The 21,617-nt window shown below is 41.4% G+C and overlaps 1 protein-coding gene across 1 annotated transcript in view; it reads left to right on the forward strand.

The window, feature by feature from the left end:
• The first annotated feature begins 2,624 nt into the window (after positions 1 to 2,624).
• Positions 2,625 to 21,617, forward strand: part of syngap1b (synaptic Ras GTPase activating protein 1b) — an 88,353-nt gene continuing 69,360 nt past the window's right edge. The window contains exons 1-2 of the mRNA XM_070911490.1: positions 2,625 to 2,960; positions 16,459 to 16,564. Of these exons, the coding sequence (XP_070767591.1) occupies positions 2,943 to 2,960; positions 16,459 to 16,564 (124 nt within the window). The 5' untranslated portion in view covers positions 2,625 to 2,942. The remainder of the gene's footprint in view (positions 2,961 to 16,458; positions 16,565 to 21,617) is intronic.

Genomic DNA, 21,617 nt, shown 5'->3' on the forward strand with positions numbered 1-21,617 from the left:
CTTTAAAGAGGAGAGAGTGCAGAGCCTCAGTCAGTCACCTTGTCAAACACAAGTACAAAAGTTCAGTGATCACTGTCAGGGATTCAACTGGAGGCCATAGCTTGGATCTACTATTGTAGTGTATGTGTGTTTTGGGTCAAATAAACATCTTTTTTTTCTCTCCTTGTCTGTGAGTGTGTGTGATTGTGTGAAAATGTGTATGTGTGTGTGTCCTGGCCTTGTAGTACAGCCTGCAGATGTTGTAAGTGTGAATTTGGCTTTTCTTTGGTGCAGGAGGTGTGAACCACTGGGGGAATGTTACTTTAACTGATTCACACACTGCAGAAGTCTTTTTTCTCAACTTGTTTACCCCAGGATTTATTTTAAGAATCACATTTATCTTATTCTTTTAACTTCAGCCAGCACAGTAAGATCACTTGTTTTCAGTGTAAATTAGTTGATGCATCTCCCTGTGTGGACCAGAGCATGTAATCATGATGCTAGTAAGTGGTGATTTGCCTTATAGGGAGATATTGCCATCTTTTTATTTTGGATATCAAGCAGTTTTAAACAAGTACAATTGATTGCCTGTTGGCAATGTTTGATGACAGTGTATTGTGGCTTACTTGTTCCCAGCTATGTTCCACTGGATTGTTTCTAACAGAGTGGAGAGTCTTTGAATTCCAGCATCAGGCAGAATAAAGTGTGAGAACTGCCTCAAGACGTTTGCTTTTGTATTCGTAGCTGAAAACTATGAAATGCTCAGTGGCCTAATCTGAAGCATGTGAGAGATGCTGCTGTTGCCTTTTGCTTCATGGAAAAGCAATAAATAATGTCTAAAGCTTAAACAGAGATAATAAATAAGGAGTCTTTAGAGGAGGGAGAGGAAATGCAAGGTCAGTATTACAACAACAGACGCATCAAGAGAAGCCCTTTAGATTTTGAACAAGTCACAGAGAAAGGAGGTGGAGCAGAAGTAAAATCTTTATAATGCATTTTTATTCTAATTGCATGAATTCAATTTCATGGAAAGAACTGATAAAAGCTTGGACAGATTGTACTAACACGGCATGGACACAGTATTATTCTGTGCCTGAAAGTTAAAACACAAGTTAAAACAGTGCAATAAGGCCTGAAAACTTAGACAGCAGCGAAGAAAGAAAAGACAAAGTGCCTCATTTACCAAAGGTCCTTAGCCACACATTTTTCACTTTAGTCGAAGTAAAACAGCTACCTGGGAAAAAATCCATATTAATGTCTCCAATACTGTGTGATCAATTTCTTAAATTATCCGAGGCACAGAGCCCTCAGATATCATTTTCATTTTTTTCCCCTCACATCTCCTTAAATGATCCTCGGAATCGGGGATAACGTCAAAGATAATTCTTACCCCCGCCGAGCAGATTATAGTTTGGTGTCTCTGTCTGTCTGTCAGCAGGATATCTCAGGAACCTCGGAACAGCTTTCTGTTAAATTTAGTGGACAGGACAGCCTCAGGCCAAGGAACAGATGATTAGATTTCGGTGGTGAGCTGGATCCAGGACTTCTTCAATTAGACAATTATCATTTTTAGCTGTGACTATAAAACTAACACAGATAGAGACTTGATTTCAAATCCAAAGGGCGTGTTTGCAGAGTCACTATCAGAGTGTTTGTGTGATGGGAGCTGAACCCTCTTTTGTTTCACTTTGGAGCGTCTCCAAATATCCCTTTGCTTTTCTCAGCTTAGTGGCGCTTCACATTTGTCTCAGGACCCAAGTTGTAGTCACGAGAAGTGCCTGTTCATTTGTTTTCTTTCTGTCCTGTTTGTGTGAATTGGATTGAGATTAAGAAAACAAGGGCAAGGGAAAAGCAAGGACATTTCCTCTGGAGCAGAGAATTACAGGAAATGATGAAAAGTGAGCTAGTTTTGAGGTGTTTTAAGCCTTGCAGGTGTGGGTGACAAAAAAAGTAAAATGGCGGAGTAGGATTGGAGTATTGCTGTAGGTCCAACACTTGTTCATGATTCATGTCCAGCCATTTTTGACTGCTCCAACTGTTGTGTTGGCTCTTTCATGGGTTGTTCTGAGATTTTGAGCTGTGCATAACCATCTGTTTGGATATTTTGCACTATAGATTTTGCGTTTTGTTGAAAACGAAATGTAACAACAAGAAGTTGTGGTTTTAAGGGGGGGAGGGTTACGTGCTGGCGGATAGTACCTTTAGACAGAGTCAGGCTAGCTGTTTCCCCCTAAGCTAAGCTAGCCGTTTCCTGGCTTAATATTTAAGGGAAAGATATTTCCTTTGAACCAGATCATTTTCTACCTGTTGTGTCAAGGCTTGCTGCTTCATTTTTTTAATGCTGTAGTTTTTTAAGGCCTCTTAGGTCCTGCTCAACAAGTGCTCTATAGATAAGATGGATTTTATCATTATGATTTAACACCCCAGAATCAGGTACTGTTTCTAGCATTGTCCTGCATAGTCTTAAGTAATGTGTGATGACCTCTTTCGAGCAGACCTTTCATCTAATGTCTGATGACACCTGACACTGGTCACAACATCACAGCCCTCCTACCGATGATCCTAACTGACCTTCTCTTTCCTCCCTATCTCTTCTCCCTTCCTACCCCCACCCGCTTCTCCTCCTTCTCTCCTGTCCAGATGCAAGGTGTGCCGTCCCCCCCTCCTATCATCATCACCATCATCGCACCCACGTCCACTCCTTCCACGCTCCCTCCTACGACCGTCCCGCTCACGAACGTCCCTCCTACGATCGTCCCTCCTACGACCGTCCCTCCTACGACCGTCCCTCCTTCGACCGTCCCACCTACGACCGTCCATCCTTCGACCGTCCCTCCTTCGACCGTCCCTCCTACAACCGCCCCTTGCACGAGCGCCCTATCTACGACCGCCCCTCACACGACCGTCCACCCAACGACCGCTGGAACCCCGCTCTCTGTGTGAGCTCCGGAAATCAGCTCTACATGTTGGACCAGGAAGAGGTATTGTACTCCACACACCAGGAATACACTGACACTGATACTGGTTTTGCACAAATGGGACACAAAATGGGGCATTAGTATTAGATAATCACAAAATTTTGACTTTAGAGAGGACCAACCACTCACCAGTTGTGAGCTGGTAAATTTTTCTGTCTGAGTTTAACTGGAAATATAAAGGTTTAACAAACTTTTGAAAATATATAAGTGGAATTCGTGGAATTACGGTACATTCACATCACACATTACAGGATGGTTAACTCTTTGCAATATGCCTTGCTTTACGTAAAAGCAATGTAATGTGTTACAGCAGCATTTCATGTAGGAAATGTGCTATATAAAGGAAGTGCATTATTATTAATATAACTAGGTTTTGGATCTGGTTCCATGTTTGTAAGAAACCCAGATTCATCAAGTTCTGAGTCTAAAAAAATGTCTTAAACCTGCAGTCATTGTTTTTCTTTTGGCCACTTGAGGGCAGTGCAACAAGCTGTAAACATGACCTTGACGTATCACCTTATAAAGTTACCTATTTACACATCCAACAGACACGGAGGAACATTGTCATTCATTTGGGTTTTTATGTGGTGTTTCTGGCCACTGGGCAAGAAACTCTCTGACGTCCTTTTTAGCAGATAATTTCAGTGACTTATTGATAATTGAAGGATTATAGGCAGGTATAGGTAGACAGACAGGCAGGTTCAGGTTCTGGCTCGAAAGCAAAGGCATGAGGCACATGGCAACTTTAACAAACTGACAGGAAGTGAGTGGAAAAGGGCTGGTTAAGTACTGCAGAGCTGATGAGGGACAGTGGAAACAGGTGAGCCGGTGGGCGGGGAAGGTCAGGTGACTGGGACTGGAGGTAAAGGGGTTATTGCAGGTCTGGAGGAAGAGGCTGGATGTGGGAGAGAGGAGACTGGGAGAAGAGAAAAAGACATCTGGTGGACAGGAAGAGAATGGCAATGAAAGGGTTCATCACCAACACGGGCACTGTAGTTTATTTTGAATCATTCCCACATACACCGTCTAAATACTCATTAGAGCCCCCAGTGTGTGAAAACAATGCACTATTTACTCCTTTTTGAGTAATGTTAAAAACTATACCGCTAAGCTTTAGGAGATTACTGAGCCTTTTTTAAAACCTATTTATTTGCAGCCCATTTTTTTAGATGTATGTCTTCAGTAGCAACCAGTTATGCTGACCATTGGTGGCTTTGGTCTTTTCATGGGATTTGTTGATAATTAGATTATTCTTAAATGGTGTAGAAGCTGAAACCCAGAATGCTTTCCTCTCCAGTGCCCTGACTTAATTTTGGACAGACTTTATTGGCATTGTAAACCAGAACCTGTGTGACCCATGTCTTAGAAGCAGAGTATAGAGAGCATCTCCAACCAGAGTAAATGTGTTGTTTCTGTGTTTTACAATACTCCTGTACTCCTTCTGACCATGCTACTGTTAATTAGTTATTAATTAAAAAAACATTACGGATAGCAGGTTTAAAGTGCTTCAGGGTCGAATTTTGCCTTAATGGTTTTATATAAATATAACTTACTGCTTACTTATTGGATAGAACATTAAAGTGCCTGTTGAAGACGTGGAAATGTTTTAAATGAACGCTGTTTTCTTTTTCAGCAGATTTCGCAGGAGTTCTGTTTGCCAGCTGTTTTAACACATTCACAGCTGGGGAGCTTCACAGTAGAAAACTGCCATCTTCTGCTGTTGAACCAGCAGAATATAATTGTTGAGGAATGAGAGAGAGAGAGAGCTCTTTCAGATTTCAGATTACTTGAAATGGGCAGTAAGTTAGTGTTGATTAACTTGACTATTAACACAGATAGTCATCAATGAACCTGCAGCTGGTTGTGAGTAAAATCTCCTCTTGCTCCGTAGGCCAGGAGAGGGTACTGTTCTTCAACTTTTCTACCTCTGCTTTGCAACAAAACTACACAGTTTACACACAAAATTACACAGTTTAAGCCAAGACTGCTAATTCATAACACCACTTATAACAACACCAGAAATGGATCGTGGCCAAGTAAAATCCATAGGTCACCTCCCCAAACTTAGCAGGTCTGTTATTAGACCATATATACGCTGTTATGCTGCAGTTTTTAATTTGCTTTAAAGCCCTAAACTCTGACACATCAGCACTTTATAGAAGTCCAGTGGGCTGCATGTCTGTGCACGTGGGGATACAGTTATTCTGGTGTTTTATCTCACTTTCATTGTATTTTATTGTTATCTGCCTCGCTGTTTGATGTATTTTATGTACTCTGTTTATTATACTGTATGCATTTGTGTATGGTGTTTGATTTAAGAGGCAAATTCCTATGTTCAGCTATGTTGGCGAGTCAATAAAGTAATGAATCTTTATGTGGCCAGTCAAAGCACACCCGTGGCAACTTCACTGTAGTGTGTGTGTGTGTGTGTGTGTGTGTGTGCACGGCTGCCAATAGTATTTCAACTTGTCATCACTCAGAGGAATAGAGCGCGCTATGATCCCGATAAGAGACCTGTACTGCTCTGGAGGGATTGAATGGAGAGCCCAGTTCAATTAATCAGAGCCCTATCCCTGTCTAATTGTGCCAATAAGGCGGCAGCTGTGAATGGATCGGAGGCAGGACTGATGTGCTGATAGCCGTCACCTCGGCGACGGCGAAAGGCGTTAAATATTCATGCCTGCCACTCACCTCATGCAGAGCGGTTGTCTCTCTCTTCCTCTCTTTTTTCACACATACACACACTCGCCCTTCAATTTATTTCCATTTGTTTTAGATGGCTTCAGTGGCTCGGCAAAAAAGCAATCATACTGTACATTTCCACAGTGGAGATGTGGAGGATCAGTGGAGGACCTCGCTCTTTTTCCTTCACCGGTGTTGCTGCTTCGTGCACATTTTGATATCGGCCGATCTTAAATACACACATTCCACCTGTCTGATTTTATGTTTGCGCATATATGCTTGGCGTCTGAGCTCAGCATCACCTGTCCAATCCCCTGCTCTCTCTTGTGTCTCTGCCTCCTCCATGCTCAGTCCGGGTTCTCCTGTTCTCTCTCTCTCTCTCCTCTGTTTATCTAATCCGTCTGTTGTTCCATCTCTTCTCTCTCCCTTCCTACCCAGCCCAATCTCTCACTCTCTGCCTCCCTCTCCCTCCCTCCCACCTTCTGTCTCCATATTCATCGCTACCACACTTCCTCTCTCTTCCTCCCTCTCCATCGTTCTTACCCTCCCCTCTATGTCTCCTTCACAGTTTCTCCCTCTTTTCTGCCCTCACCCTTTCACCTCATCCACTCGCCCACTCTCTCCCCCTTCTTCCTCCTCCCTCCCTCCCTCCTCTCCCTCCTCTCTCCCTCTCTCTGGGGTGACTGGCAGGAGTCTCTGGCTCTCCCTCAGGCCACCTGTCTCTGTCCTCCTCACAGCTCCATTCACTTGCTGCTCTGTTTTTTCTGTTTGTTTTATGAATGACGGCCATCAGAAAGAGACGTCCTCCTAGAGAGCCCGAGGTGTCGCTTCGGGGAACAAGACTCCTCTGTTGCGTCTGGAATGTGTCACTATGAAAATGTGTGTTAATCGTGCGCCTGTGTAGCTCTTGACTCCTGGTGTGTTTGGTTCATTGAACTGTTTCCTAGTGATGGAGTGGAGGCACTTCATAGGGCTAGAATGGGATTACACCCTCGCTGACATGTCAACACCCCTGGCTCTTTTCAATTGCCAAGGATAATAGATATGCTGACAAGATGTGTTGTCTGAGTGCCACGTTTTGACACTGTGTATCCAGGGCAAAAGTTCAAAAAACGCCTGTGAAATTAATAATGACAAGGCAAAACATGCCGCCTATAATTACAGTGCCCTCTTTTACTATTTTACTCTTTTTTTTCTTGATTTGTCATTCAGTACTCACAAGTGAATGTGACTTCTACGCTATCCCCCTTGAGCTTCTGTATGTGATTGGTAGAAAATTCTTTCCAATGCAGTCTAAGCAAGAAAAATGGAAATGTGTTACTTAGAAAACAAGCGCGCATGCAGCCTGAAGCAGCAGAAAATGTTGCTGAGTGTTTCGTGTCTGTGTGATCATATATTAAGCGTAGAAGAAAAATATCGTTATGGTACAAATGGATGCAGACCAAGAACTCAAAAATGACCATAGAGTTGAATCAACACTTCCATAATGCAGTCGCAACAGAAATGTACAGACTTCAGAAACGTACTCATGTATGCAATGATCATGCATTAGATTTACATGAGATTATGCAGCTGTGCTGCTTTTTTCTACTTAACACTTACTCTACTTATCTGCAACTATTTTGGTAATTGATTAATGGCATAAATCAACATTCACATGAACGTTCACTTGCCTCAGCTTCTCACTTGTGAGCATCTCCTCCTGTGTTTTGTCTTATGTGACACTAAACTGAATATCTTTGGGCTTTGGACTGTTGGTCAGACAAAACTGTGAACTTTGAAGACGCCACTTTGGGCTTTATGAAATTGTAACATACATTATTCACAATTTTATACACCAAACGATTACTTTGTTTATTGAGAAAATAATCTGCAGATTAATCGCTGACGGGTGATCATTGTTACTTGTGGCCCTAGTCATAAGTGTTGTGTGTGACTCATCATGAGAATTTTAAACAAATTCATAGACTGACTGATTATTGATAATAGTTCTAGCTCTAATGTAATAACTGGGTCATATTTCACTTATTTTAACGTCTAACACATTTAAAGACATTTGCAGTAGTTGTTAATAAAGCAGGCTGGTTATTGACCTCCTCAATAGCTGGACCACTTGGGAAAATCTGGATTGGAAAAATCAATGCAGGCAATGATGAGAATAAGTAATAAGATTTCTGACTTTTTTTTAATAATCTGTGAGCTCTTGATCTGTGAGTATTCACTCCCTTCACTCCCATCGTCCTCACTGCTGAATCTCCCTACAGGCTGCTCTGCCTCTCTCTGTCCTGTAGGGGGAGCGAGAGGGCTGGCAGTCATGGCTGCCTGCCATCCTCTCCTCCTCCCCTCAGCTCACATTAATCTGAGGTGACAGAGTTTCATATACCACCGCCACGCACCAGTGCCCTGTCCCCCAAGTCATGTGTTCGGGCTGAGCTCCCCCAACTGTGCCAGTGTTACGCAAGAACAACTGATGGGGGGGCACAAGCCTTGTTTAGCCTGCAAGTTTTAAAAGGAGCTGGGGAATATCAACACTGTAACACACTGAGAAGTAAATGTACTACTGTAGCAATTTAAAATAAATAGGATTGTTGAGTACATGTTCCTCTTTGGTAAAAACGCTGCTGTTGGTGGTCCCATTTGCAGCTTTGATACTGAATTTGAAAGCATTAGTGCATGAGCTGGTCTGTAAACAAGCCGCAGCACCTCAGTGGCTTGAGCCTGTAGCTACTGTTGTCACAGTGCATGAAGAGGTACATAGTATGTTTGCTTATGACCCTGGAGAACACATTCAGGTGGCTGTCGTGTGGGCGTTGGAGGGATTAATTATGTAATAAATGTAGGTGGGAAGTGACTCTCAGAAGAGAAGAGAAAGGTTGATTGTTTTAGTAAGATGGCTGACCTGAACCCCTGAGGCGACGTTAGCAAAAAACTCTTGGTATTTGAGAAACTATTACATGCCATTTGAATTAAAATTGTCACTCACTCAGAAATAAAACATTTTTCAAAAGGTCATCCTGTACATACAAGGGTTTAAATGGCTTTTATCTCAGCGTTTGATTAATTCGCCTATCCCTGTGGATAGTGTACATTTTTTTTTCTTCAATACCTCGGAGGCACCTAAAGAAAGAGGGAAAACTAGGCCTAATTTGTCTCCTGCCAACTTACCAGGAGAAACTGCCAGATCTCGATGACCTTAAAAGCAATCCTCTGCCATTTATCAGTTTTATTAAGAAGAATTGTTCTTGGCCAGGTCTGTCTCTGTGGGACGTGGACAGTTATGGGTGGTTTGAACTTTTCCTGTGCACTTAGCATCTACAAGTAATAAACCAGCTAAACTAACACTTACATTCTCATAATTTTGTTCATGTTTGCTTTTGTCTCTTCTCTTTAGTCCCCAAAGTTCTTTTCAGACATGCAAATAATAGCAAATTATCATCCGTTGGTTCTGTGTGTGAAAGGCCAAAAATGGTCAAAATGTCAGCCCAGTGGGCCTGCTCACTGTGTGTGTGTGTGTGTAAGTGTTAGTGTATGTGTGTAATTCTGTGAGTGGGATCACTGTGTTTTTTTTATGAACGCTGTAGCCAGTGCCTGAGGTCAGGAGGAGGAGGAACATCTGTCCGTGAAAGAACGTTACTGACGGTCTGAAGGACAAATTGTGCTTTTGGCCAGCTCATCCGCCTATCATGATGCACGGGACTCTGTGTGTGTGTGTGTGTGTGTGTGCATGTGTGTGTCCATGCTGAGGTGAAATATATTTCTGTATTTGCGCAGGTGCATGGGCAATTGTTATTGCCTTCATGTGTGCGTGTCCTGATGCATGTTCATGTGTTTGTGTGTGTTTGAGTCAGAGTTACGACAGCCTGCAGTGTTTGATTACTGCCCCGTTAAGAAATAATGGATTGCACCGTTTTTGCACATTACACACACTATTTCTTGCAGTCTTACATACACATACACACCCCCTCACTTTTCTTTCTTTCTCACACAGACATGTACTTTCTCTCTTTTTTCTTACACACACACACACACACACACACACACCCATACACCGTGTCCCACCATATTTCCCTGCTCCTCACAGCTGGGCCTGAGGAAGCAGTAGTGACATATGGGCAAGCCAGCCTGCAGCATCGCTCAACTCAACCTGCCAAGCTGAACAAAAACACCCTCCTTCCTCTTCAGATCAATGGCACTCCCTTCCCTCCCTTTCCCTTCCTTCCTCTACCATCATCTCTTCCTCCCTGCCACCCTCGTCCAACGCCACCATCTTCTCCTTTCTCTCCATGCCAGGACTGGCTTCTGTCTCGTGCAATGTGGCACAGTTGTTGGCTTCTTCCTGACAAGCATGTTCATTTTCAATTTTCTGATTGTTAAAATTCAAATCAGAAATGGATCAATTTTAACCCTGCCCATTACAACAGTCGTCATGGATGCTAAAATCCATCAGGCATACAATTTACAATTCAAACTGGATGAAACTGATTTGCTGCACCATTAGTGTACCACAACAGTTGCCAAACATGGCCCAGAACCTTAAATGAAATGCCCAAGTGCAGATTCTTACACTTGCATTTGATTTATTCATGGAACTATAGTGTAGTTACAGGGAGAGTCAATAAAATGTCTGTCATGTTTGACTGAAAACAAAGCATGTCTTGGGTCTGTGTTGCTGTGTCTATTGAGGGGACTGTTTCTCTTGGTTTCTGGATTTAATAATGTAGAGTTTCTGATACTAAAACATACCATTAACTCAGCTGTGGCTGCTGTAAACATAGCATATGAGACACCATGCCATCTACACCGCCAGTCGAGCTGCAACATCTGGTGATAATAGTGGAATTCAGTTGGGAATTGATGGACACATGATTTAGATCAACATTGTAAAAGACAGTAACGCCTTGCTAAGAGTCTGGTCCATCTGGTCTGTGTACCCATCCAACATTCGGTCCAGAACAAGATATCTCGTACATGTTACTGTGTGTGTTTAAAAAGAGCTAGAGTAGATTATACAGTAACAGTTAACCACCATAACGTATTTTAGTTTGGGTAAATAACCCAACAGAAATATAAAAGATAATGCTAACACCGGGTCAAAACATCCTCTTGGGTGGTTTTCTACCCATGGATACTGGGTAAAGTTAACCCATTAATGCGTTGGTTGCCCATTGCCCATTGCCCCCATGGTACCACTCTCAGGATAAACTTTACATTGTTAACCCCACTACTGGCAAGGCTCTACACGCGCCATTATGTTCTAAACAAAGTCAAACAGCATCTGAAAACTCCTCCCAGGACACCTTTCCAAACTCGGAATTGGGGAAGGCTGCATCCGCATTTTCAAACTTTCCCAAACAGATAATCCCACAAGTCCACCCACTTCATGCAGTGTTTGGCCAGGTGTGCAGAAGTGAGAAAGTATGCAGGATTTGAACATGTCAAGCTCTCTACAAATGAGTGAAACACCATGAATGTCTCTGAGGAGATATTGTCCAAAAGTGTGTGTCGTTATCCCAATTGTGCCAATCTCGTCAAGTCTCAAGTTTGGCATTTGGGACAGGTAACAACACCGGTTCATTTCAAGCCTCGCCTTAAGAATTGTCAGTATGTGGTTTGATCTGTCTAGTGAGGTGTAATGGACATTGCAGCTTCCAGGCGGCGCCATACCAGGCCTTTCTACAGTAGTTTATTTTAGTAGTGCTAAATCGTGTTCTGAATTAAAGTGTTCCTTTTGTGTATGAGGCATAAGTGCACCATCTGAGGTGGTTTAAAGTCAGTGAGCTGGCCTAATGCTGCCTCTCTGTGGATGTGCAGGCCTGCCAGCTCCCTGTGCCCACTCATGGCAGCGGGTGTTATGTCACGTCTCCAGCTGCAGACCCAGCGACATCTGACCAATCAAATCCTGCCGCACGCGAGTAAAAATACCCTCCAGGTGTTTCCCCACCACTGGAAGCAGAAGTGGGATGCTTATTGGTGGGCTGGTGTGTCAGGGTGGGCTAAGAAGGTATTCTGGGTCTTTTCCATGAGTCAAGTTGTCAGTGATGAATTGCACTGGGCAGGGCAGCAGTAGGGGAGAGAGTGAGTGGGCTTGTTCTTGTTCAAGTAGATGTGATTAAGGAAAATTACCATATTTAGCTCTGTGTAGTTGGGTGGTGTTGACATCTAGATGGCTCGACAAGAATTTAACTTTTTAAGACTCATGGATTTAAGATCAGTTTAGCTATTTATATGTACAGCTCATGTTAAGAAATATGTGTAAGACACATATGTAAGAAAAATGTTTGCACCTTGTTATTTTGATTCCAGTACGTAAAGAGAAAGAGTTGAAGGTGTTGATATGTTTGGAAAAGACACAAACCTGTGCCTCTGCTCACCAACCATGTATTTTGTAACCATCTCACAACTCATACTGTAGATAAAAGTAAACGCAGCCCATTTGTCTCCTCTGGATTCCATGGCAACAGCTGAAAATCTGGACAGAGAGAAGCATCACTTTAACCCTGCTGAAAATCACCACTATTCCTTCAATAACCGCAAAACCATTCAGTGAGATTACCTGAGGTCTGAGTTTGCTACTCCTCCATACTCCTTTTCCACGGAGTCAGAGCTGGCACAGAGCTCAGTCAGGCATTATGAAACCACTTCGCTTATATCACGTATATTTAGCAACACTATAAAGCAACATGGTCGCATACTGAAGGGCTACAGTATGCAACTGTGGCTTTATTTGCGTTCCTGATCAATGAAGAGTTTGTAGGATGTTAGGTTAATTCAGGTTTACTGTTGCTCGTTGGCATTAAAGCATATTCAATTAGTCGAACAGAGCGCTCGGCCGTTCTCTGCTGCTGTTTCCTACATTAATCTGGCAGAGAGAATTAAAAGAGGGTTAGAGAAAAGCTGTGAGCACTGACGAGACTTGGATTTAAATCGAAGCAGGATGAACTAAGAAGGCTTGAATTTAGATTGAAGCTGGGTATCTGGATATATTTAGTTTTATTTCTGATCTAATAATGTCACGCTAGTATGAGGGATATTCTCACTAGGGTTAGGCAATATTGTGATATATGGCTTATTTACATGGTGCGACCATGTAAATAGCTATCACTTTTATATTTCCTGGTGTGTTCAGCCGTTGTGAGCAATGTTGCAAATCAATTAACAGGACTGCTGTATGGCAATATTGAATTTTCATATGAACAATTTTTTATGTTGTATTTGAATTCAACCTTTATTTGTCAGATATTTTATTTTCTGCATTAGCAGATATTCCTGTTATTTTGTCAATAAACAATAGATTTTCCAGATAATTTACTATATCACAATATACAGAGTGAACAATATATAGAACAATATGTAGAATATAAAACAATATAAGAGTGAAACACACTCAAACACATACACAAATGACAAGTAAAAAAATGTTGCATTGTAATATGTAATATATGTAATATTGCATTATAAAAGTACATGATAGAGGATTAATAGCACATATCTAAGAAATGAGGGTCATTATTAAAGGATGATAGGAATCAAAAAATGTTGTTTGACTTAATTTGACTTAACAACAAACATTGAAAATTACTTTGGTGAGCTTGTAGTTCAAACAAGACAAACAGGACAGGAACATTCAACACAATATAAATTAATGATAAAAGAGCTCATAAATATTTCAATACAAACATGATTTCTGCATGACTGCAATTCCAGTCTATCGTACCTCACAGCACAGTGTTGCCGTATTACAGTGCCATCTTGCACGAAATATGTTATTTTGTTTGACACCATGATTTTTAAATAAAGTTTGGGTCACTCATTGTGCTTTCAAAGCTGAAGTCTGTCCAGTAACTTCACGCATGTTGTCGCTGCCCTCTGCAGCTGTGAAGCAAGTGATGGTGAGGACATCGTCACAGCATGCTACGCTAGCTCGCCAACATTTACCATGATAGCATGCTGTGCCAGCATCAATATAACATGTATCCTACCAAGTACTGGCCAAATCAAAATTTTGACCTGATGGCGGCACTCGATGAAAAGTTTTGACAGATTTCATTAATCATTTAGATTCTTCTTCTGAACGTTTGAAGCTACTTTTGAAGCTACTTTTATGGCAATCCATCCAATGGTACATATGTCATTCAGAGGACCGACAGACGGAGTGACAGAACGCCAGCAAGATAGAAATCTTAATAAATTGCACAACCTCTCATTGCATAATTGCCCCAACAAAAGGGAAACTCTGTCAATTAGCATACACGCTCTGTGCATTCTCAAACTGGACTCATAAAGAATGGATGCTGCTTAATATATTTTTCATCAAGGAGGTTGTATTGTAACTTCACCACGGTAAGCAATATGTTGGTATTACAATGTAGTTTAGTGCACTTTGGTTGCACAAGCAGCAAAGTAGAACGTAATCATATAGGCAGTTGATTTATGATGCTTGTTCGTTATTAAGTTGGATATAGATACTCATATAAACAGGATCCTTATGCTGTGATGTGAAGCATCTTCTGCTTGGCTGTTCTAACGAGATTATTGCAGCAGAGATGTGCATTTATGTGCGTGTGTGTTCATGTGTCTGATGCGATACAGCTGTAGCGTGATAGTGGAGAATATTAGTAGCTTGGAGTGGAGCAGTATCTGCATTAAATTTTCATGTGTCCTCACTTTGATGGACACACATCTGCACATACAAAATAGTAGTAAGATGCAGGCAACACCCACACACAAAGAAAACCACACACCCACTCTGGCATGTTTTCATCTTAACAGAGCTCCTTTTAGAGTGAGTGGCACTCGGCTTCCTTGTGGGACATATGGCTCAGTGTGACCTGCCAGTGTCCTTCACTGTTGTTGGCTTCGCCCCAAAGCCCCCCAGGCTGCACTATCCTGCACTGCTCTGCAGTTAGTCCCACCTTCTGACACTCGCTCTCTGTGTTCACACCAGCTCTTTTATGTCCCTATGTTGCATTTCTGTTAGATGCTAGTCTCAATAGGACACACTCAAAAGCACAGCAGTGTTGTATCAGAACACAAACAAGGCTGCTATCATTGCCACAGACTCCCTGACTTTATGTCAGTAAGGATACGTAGAGGACAGCGGCTGCAATTCACTTTCTAAAGGACTGTACCTATATCCACGTTTGAAGTCATCGCTTTGAATTCATTATTCAGCATTTATGAAAGCTGCAATAATGGATTTTTTTGGCCACTTGGGTGCAGAAGAACACCACAACAAGCCGAAAAACATGTTGCATACACACTCAGTGGCCACTTTATTAGGTACACCTGTAAAATGGAAAACAATCGTCTGCAATGTCTTGTAATGTCTTGCACACCACATTTACGGAAGAATGTTAGACACACATTTCAATATAATGCAGTCCAGTACAACACCACCACCACTAGCTACGATCTCAGTGATAAACATATAGTTGGATTAAAACCTCTCTGAAAAGTTTTAACAAAAAAATGGCCATTATAAGCTTCGTAAAGGGAGAATATATGGCTGAGCTGTATTGTCACTTCTTGCTTTTTACACATCGAGCAACATTTACATGCATTTCAAGTCATGCTTTTCTCCACCTGACAAAACCACGTCTCCTTTCAGCTCTGCTTTTGACGCCAACTCCTGAGAGAAATATCTGGGTCTTTGAGTTGGTACATACTCGACTTTCCTGACTGTCTTCTGTGCAGCTGTTTGGTGCCGGGCAGATGGGGTACAGTGGGTTTATCTGAGCATGTTGGCTGGAAACAGCTGCCTGCTGCTGAAAACTGTGTTAATAAGAGTGAAATTTGCTGGCCATAAAACCAATCAGCTAAAAGAGGCTAGAGGTTGCCAGTTTATTAGGTCCACCTAATAAAACTAATGCAGTCTAATACAACAGCCCAGCTTTCACCTTTCAATGCATCACAGTGTGTTATTTTGAAAGGAAACTCATGAATTTCTGCAGTCACTCTCTTTTATTTCTTTGTGTATTTCTTGGTGTTCTGGGGCCCAGTGCCAACAAAGCACTAGCTTTGGTGTTCAATCAAGATTTATAGGGCTGTACTTTACAGTATACGCTGTATTTTCTGAGTGTAACTGTGATGTTTCAAAAGTTTCTGATTAGTGTGGCACATTCTCCCATTTATTTTCCCTCAAGTCTCACTTTTATGAATTCAGGGACTGTGGGGCCAAATGTAGCAGAGCTGTGAAATGTGGTTTATTTTTTCTATATACATTTTTTTTTTCTTTTCTTTTTGCTTTCAGTTTTCAGTTCCTCCAGATCAGACATAATGTTTCATACAGTGAAGTGCTGTGGAGGATGATATCTTAGAATTTTTTCATTCATGCATTCTAGCCTTGTCTCTTACCAGATAAGCCGCTCTTACTTTTACTTTTGCTGAATGATGTGCTAAGACTTATATGATGTAACTGGTAGCCTGTTTGTTGCATCTGACCCCACGTTAACCTTAAAGATAGTTCTTGGATGAATTTGATCTACTAGGTTGCAGTTGGTAGTTGATTTAATCAAAGGCTTATTAGTTCATTCATGATTTTAGGAACCTTACTGGCACCTATTATACATCTGTTTTGCATTTGTTTTGTCTGTTTGTTATCAGACACTTGAATAACGTCTGTCCGTAAAACGCTAAGATAGATTTAGCCGCGGCTGTTTTCTACAAACTGTTAATGTAGCTGTATTGTGATTATTTATCAAGCCCAATGTGAACACAATGGTGCAGCTGCACTTGTGTGTTCATATTGTATACAGAACTTCAGGATGCAGCACTTCAGGAGTGTGAGTTTGTGTGCTGACCTTGTGCTCTCTCTGTGCAGGTACACCCTTTGCTGATGCGCGAGAGGCGCTCAGAGTCTCACAGGAACAAGCTACTGCGGCGAACAGTCAGCGTTCCTGTTGAGGGAAGGCACCATCCCGAGATGGGTAAGCAGATTAATATTCTAATCAAGGTCCAACCTGCAATTATTTTCTATTTTCACTTTTTAAAAATGACAAAATGGTATCAAATCCTATTCAATATCTCAAGGACGTTTTTGAATATGCCAGCCTGACTTTATGGAGCAATGTTTGGGTGATGCTCTGAATGCGTCTCAACTTTGTTCAACTTCTCTGCCTTCTTGTCCATTTTGATTTTCAAAAACATTATCACTTGTATTACTTTAGGTTAGCTTGCTTAAAATAATAGGATAGTTGCATAGCAACGCTGATGATGTAAAACTCTTTGCATCCTTTGAGCCATTACTCTCTCTGTTGCTAGCAATGCCCACAGCAGCACCCTGTATCCGAGCGGAGATAAAAGCATCCCATCTGATCAGGGCTTAAGGCAGCTGTTTTCTTTCTACCAGATTTATATTCTTTTGTCAGGTTGGGTGATTTATCAGTGATCTCGCTTTGAAATGAAATTCATTTATTGATATCTTGATAATCATGCATATCTTTTGAGTTCTCTGTCTCTTTATTTCTTCCTCGATCCATCTTGAAGTTTTATTTTCGCAGTCATCTTTTCTTCCTCTTCTTTCTCTTTATCCTCTCTGCTTCAATGTTGCTGTATTGTCCTCTCAAACTCGCCTTGGACTCTGTGAAACTGACCCTCTGATAGCTGCCTTCCTCTGTTTGTTTTGCCTGACTCAGTCTCTCTGGGCCCTCTACAAATGTCCCGCTCAGTTTCTCCCTCTTCCTTCACCCTCCACCTCTCCGACTCACTCAGCTATTTTAAGGGCCTCCCTTGCGACGTCCCCCGTCTATGATTCTGCCGTTGCTGCCACCTCAACATTTGTGCTGATTCAACTGGATAAATATTTCCCTCGGTTTTCAAATGAGTGGCTCTCTGACCTCGAAGTGGTCAAACACTGACACATCAGTTGACGTGGTCCCGCCACGCTTTGACATATGCTGACCTAGCAATGCCAGTTCATATTGCCCACGTGTAAGCGTCGTGTAAACACATTCACATATGTTAGTATGCTACGTTACAGGCCATAATGCACTGACACCATTATGGGCCATCTGTTGTGACTACGCCCAATGAGCCAAAAGAGATTTATGTGCCCCAGGCAATTAGTAATTATCAGATCAACAGAAAAGCAAATGAAGGTTGTCATAAGGCCACAGTTAAAGATGAAGTCTATAGGGAGCCACATGACCTATTTCTTAAAGTCCCTGACATATAACGCTGAGCTGACAAAGGTTCAGTGATGATACTAATCCAGTGTGAATAAGTGTTTAGAGTGCACCAAGATTGTTTAATGAGTCATTGTGTGAAAATATATTGTATCATCTATTTATTTTAACTGCAATTGTCCACATTTTCGACTTCATAGTCTGATTGGAGGTGTGTGTCGCACTGGTGCTGCTCAGTGGCCAACAGATCACACTGGGGTTGTACTGGGCAGTTTCTTGTTTTGAATATTAGTATCTGTATTAGTTGGAGGAGCGCTCGTGGAAAAGATCATTCGTTCTCAGTAAGTAAATGAATTGATGAGTAAATAGTTAAATTAGTAAAGCCCATAATCTCTATGGCTTGTGCCAGTGTGCCGTCAGTGGAGATTGCGCCCAATATGAAGCTACCAACAGCAGCTGCCTAGCTTAGTTTAGCACAAACACTGGAAACGGGGGAAACTGCAAGCCTGGCTCTTTTCAAAGGTATCAAAATGTGCATACTTTCTGTCAAAACGCTGCTTGCTGCATCTCATTAAAATCTCTTAATACAACCGTGTTCTCCAGATCTCATCTTTCCAGATCCTCTAATAAGATCCGTCCATCAGCACCTCTAAAGCTCACTTGTTAATATCACTTTATATCTCGTGTGTTAGATTATAGTCCACAAAGTCCACAATCACCACATAGTTATGGGGGGCTATATGTCAGACCATTTTTGGCTGGGCACAGTGACTTCCTGGAGTGGGAGTTAAGCTGACCAGCTGCTGACGGTAGCTCATATTTACCGTGCAGACATGAGAGTGGTATTGATCTTCTCATCTAACTCTCCCAGTGTGAGGTTTGGGTCCAGTGCTGTGTCAACACTGACACGCTTGCTTCCAAAATTTAACCAAGTTGAACTTCGAGTTGTTACCAAACCTCAGCACATCTATTATTGAAGGGGCATGGATTATCATTCACTGTCCATATCAATAGCAGTATAGTATTTAATTTTCACAGCTTTATCTGTCTTTCTTCATTTAGGTAATTCAGTTCAGTATGCATTTAGAGTGTTCATATACCTCTTAACTAGGCTTATATCGAGCACATTTTGAAAACATGTAGCATCATTCATTCCTTTCCGAAGTGATGAATGAATTGCATCTTTCATAAAACTGAAAGACAAGACCTCACTATCATCAATAGATTAAAATTCTGACAGTTCAGAATATTTCCATGTGCTGAGAGGAGATTAAACTGCAGATACTGCAGGTGCTGCAACACCCATCCCTGTGTTTGTGACAACACTAACTCGTCAGCCTTGATTCATTATTCATCAGAGGGGTAAAAACCTACATTTTTCACAAGATATTGATGATTGGAGACATTTGACAACAATCCCAGCTGGATGTCTGATGTAGTGACACACTCATATGGAAGATGTTGGGCTCTACAGTCGATCTGCGATTAGTCAAACTCACAATGCCTCAATAGGTTTTTTGACTCCTCTGTCGCTGTCATAACACATCAAGCGATGCAGATCATTTTCCTTTTTCATTCACTTCTGTGTACCTTTAATGTTCCAGAAAACACTGTAAAGTTGAGGAGGTAATTAACGTATAATGAAGACATTAATTTTGCCGGATAATTACAGTGCAGCATAAGCATTTTATGCAAATATGAGGCTTAATTAACATTTCATGATTGTGACAGGGGAAAATGACTTTCCTTAACTAGACAAAGTTTGTTTTATGTTTGGTTGCAAACTACTGACAATTTGTTCTATTACGAAATGATTGCTTTAAAACTTATTGTATAGGATTATTGTACTTGACCAAAATGATCAAAATTAGATGTTACGCTGCACTTGTTTAAATTTCATAGCATGGAGATTAGATCCCAACCGAACCTGGACTGATTAAGTTTAATATTAAACTGATAATGATGAATTGGCTGATATTTACATGTATTTTTTTTAGCATAAACTCATTACGTAACCAAAGCTTTTGAGAAGGATCCCTCAAATTTGGTTCATAAAAAGTTGTGGCAAAATTATATCCTGCAGAATACGTTAAAGTTCAACAATAGATATTAGTTATCTCTCCCTTGATTGGTAGTATGGCCAACAGTGCAGCTAATTTCCATAGCATTATGAGATGAACAGTCCATATTTCAGTAGATGGTGTTGTAGTTAGATGCACAGCAGGCAAACAAAAAAAAAACATTCACATTCTCCCCCTCTCTCCCTCATTAACCTCCCCAGAATGCGATGTGATAATCCCCATTAATGAATTTGGCCCTTAATGTTTTGTGTTCAAATTGTAAATTGACTTCATCTAAGTCTGCTCTGTTATTGAGAGAAACCTTATTATCTGAATGACTTAGCCACAGGGAGAAAAAATGTTAGCACTACAAAGCTGATTGGTTGTTAACTTCGGCTGAATAGTTTTTCAGCAACAGCAGTTTGAACATACGACGCCTTGTCCTCAGTTTGTCCTTGTAGATCTCACTTATTCCTTTAGCCATCTCAGCTTAGCAGACGATTGTGATAAAGCAGGCTCAGCTGAGCAATTGTTCCAGTGCCCTTTTCAATGTGTGACCTTCATACAATATTTTAACAGTGTATTTCAGCACGGACGCTGCATTCTAGGCGTAAGGCATTGTTTTTTCAGTGTCAGCTCATTTAATTTTTTTCAAGATTTAGATATAAATAATACAACATCAGCATCAGCATGGATAGTAGATCTTGAACCTCCTTCTAACCCTCTACTGTCGCTCTCCCCATCCTGCACTTCCTATTCGGTCTCACCACCCGGGCCTTTACCCTGCTCCCCCCCCTGCTCCGCAGTCTTGACACCATACCACTCCACTCACCCACTCAACAAGGCCTGCAGGCTACATGTTCCCTCCATAAAAGAGGAGGATAAAACAATGACAGTAAATGAAAGACAGAAAAGGCAAATCATGAGAGAAAAAAAAAAAAGGTGTTAGACTTTCGACTGTTGTTAGTGTTGAGACAAGCATCATGAGTCATTCCAATCTGTCAACTCAGGAAGACTAAAACAAAAGGATATAGATGATATCTCTGCATTATTTTAGTTTCTGTGTTTGAAGCCAAACTTTTCTCTTTATCTTTAAAGTAAACACAACAGCTGATAGTTCACATGTAAAAAAGCTACCACATGTTCTTGTAACCAGATAGCGTTCTCTGCTTATACAGTTTTAACTTTCTTCCCCAGAATACATGTAGACGTGGATTCCACATCTAGTTGTTGTTTTGCCAAAATAGACCTAAAATACTGTCTGAGGAGCTTCAAGGACTGCAACAATAAAACACAAAAGTAGTGTTATTTAGCCTTTTTGCAGAGTCGCGGACCAAACATACTGAGGCATAGATGACCAGCAGCTAAATGGATTTGGCTGCTGGTTTATTAATTTTGCACAGCTGGATCTGTGGATGCTTTTTTCCCCTCTGTGTTAAATGTGTCTACTACAAACTTCTTCTTCAAACTTCTGCAGCCTACCGAGGATGCATGTGTTTGTGAGTGCATATGTGTTTGCGTGGAGGTAACGTGCCCCTCATCTTCAAATGTGTTGCTTCTTATGTGGTGCTACTTACTGGCACAAATTCACCCTTAAAAATCTGAAAATGACAACCTACTTTCAGAATGAAACTTATGAAATATCAAAACAGGCATTAACTCAAAATGCCACTAATCCTGTATCCCATCTGTCATTGCACCAACTGTAGTCTGCTAACCTGACGATGCCGTATTCTGACTTTGAATTTACTTGCATAATATTTCTGTTTTCATATGATTACATGAGTGAGCCTTAC

Source organism: Enoplosus armatus, chromosome 9, assembly GCF_043641665.1.
Source record: "Enoplosus armatus isolate fEnoArm2 chromosome 9, fEnoArm2.hap1, whole genome shotgun sequence".
In the NCBI taxonomy this organism is placed as follows: Eukaryota; Metazoa; Chordata; class Actinopteri; order Centrarchiformes; family Enoplosidae; genus Enoplosus; species Enoplosus armatus.